Here is a 1,820-nt window from a genome sequence, read left to right on the forward strand (position 1 = left end):
AATCGAGAGATCGGTCTATATGACAGCCATATCCAAATCTGAACCGATCTAAGCCAAATTACAAAATGATGTCGAGGGGCCTAACAGTACTCACTGTCCCAAATTTCAGCAAAATCGGATAATAAATATGGCTGTACGGGCCTAAGAGCTTTAATCGGCAGATCAAGGTACCCCAGTGAAAATGGGGTACTTTAATTTGTGATATATGAGAGGGGCGGACCCTCCCCCTAGGCAGAATTTTCAAAAACGCCAGATCTCGAAGATGGGTGCATCGATTTAAGTGAAATTTTGTTTGCTACCATTTTAACTCAAAAATACAAATTTGATATAAAACTTTGGGTAGGGTAACCGTGGGGGACGCCCTACCCCAAAACTCATCCAAACGGATATGTTTACGAATTGGGACAATATGGGTATCAAATGAAAGGTATTTAAAAGTTGAGTACGAAGTTGATATCACAATTCGACCTTAAGTGTCGGGGGGAGCGCCCCATCCCCAAAAACCGTTCAAAAATTACATGTTTACCGATTGGGCCAATATGGGTATCAAATGAAAGGTAATTGGAAGTTGAATACGGAACTTTATAAAAATTTGTGGTCAAGTCTCGGTGGGGGGCCATTCCACCCCAAAAATCACCGCCAAACGGACATGTTGGCCGATTTGTACAATATGGGATTCAAATGAACGATACTTGAGAGTAGGATAATATGATTTTTTTCTCCCTATGATGGCAACATTTGTGAGGTACTATGCCATGTAAAAACTTCTCTCCAAAGGGGTATCGCACTGTGGCACGCAGTTTAGACTTGGCTATAAAAAGGAGGCCCCTTATCATTCATTGAGCTTTAAATTGAATCGGCTTGCACTCATTGATATGTGAGAAAATGTTCATGGGCAAAATTTTCAATTTTTGATCTCGATGTCCGTTTGTGTTTTGTTTTTCTTGGTTCGGGTGGCTCCCCAGACATTTGGTGCCTTATTTCAATATAAGCACTCTATTTCTAATGACATTTTATTTGTGCCTTACATTGTCTCAGGCGGCCTACATGTTATTCTTCGGGGGTGTGGTGACACATATGGCCTTTAATTTGAATTTCAAATTTTTTACTTTCAATTAAGTCTTATATTACTCCGATTGGACTTCTTTTCCCTTTTTGGGGGATTTTGGGAAGAAGGTATTCTTACTGGTTTTCTACTTTCAGATACCATCATTCAAGTCCCATAACACTCCACATTTCAGTTTTTTGGAGTCTTGAATTCCTGAGACTTATTTTGATAACAGATTCGTCACCTATGAAGAGTTCGGGTCTCAGCTGGCTTAGAAACACGTTTTCTCTGAAAATGTTGTTATCTCCTGGCGAAATTTCAAACAAACTTCTTTTTAAACTCATTGGCAGGACAAAAGTTGTAGAAATTTTTTTTAATGTTTTGTAAATTGCCAATCAGCTGTCAATGCGAGTTGTATCGATCGAGCATTGCCTAGTACTTTGTTAAAGTTCTACTCCTGAAACAAAAGCCTATCACATAAAATTAAGAAAATTAAGCAACAAAAAGTTCGAGTTTTGGTTTCAGTACAAAGACGTCTCACTGCAAATTTTGCACTTTTATTTTAGCGAAAAAAAAAAACTGCATTCGTTTTCGTTGTTGTCTTATTTTAGGTACACTTAGCAAATAATTGATCACAGCACAGGATGCATGCGATAAGGATCTATAAGAGCAACTTAGAGGGCGAGAGCACCGACGGCGGTTTCATCACGGAATTTAACCTTGCCGTAGGAGTCTTTGAAGAAGCCTGCAAATGAAAGCAAAGAGCAAAAAA

General features: G+C 38.9%; 1 protein-coding gene across 1 annotated transcript in view; it reads right to left on the reverse strand.

The window, feature by feature from the left end:
- Nucleotides 1-1,669: 1,669 nt before the first annotated feature.
- LOC106088954 (chorion protein S16) overlaps nucleotides 1,670-1,820 on the reverse strand; it is a 634-nt gene continuing 483 nt past the window's right edge. Inside the window, exon 2 of the mRNA XM_013254669.2 lies at nucleotides 1,670-1,793. Within this exon, the coding sequence (XP_013110123.2) occupies nucleotides 1,723-1,793 (71 nt within the window). The 3' untranslated portion in view covers nucleotides 1,670-1,722. The remainder of the gene's footprint in view (nucleotides 1,794-1,820) is intronic.

This window comes from Stomoxys calcitrans, chromosome 1, assembly GCF_963082655.1.
Source record: "Stomoxys calcitrans chromosome 1, idStoCalc2.1, whole genome shotgun sequence".
In the NCBI taxonomy this organism is placed as follows: domain Eukaryota; kingdom Metazoa; phylum Arthropoda; class Insecta; order Diptera; family Muscidae; genus Stomoxys; species Stomoxys calcitrans.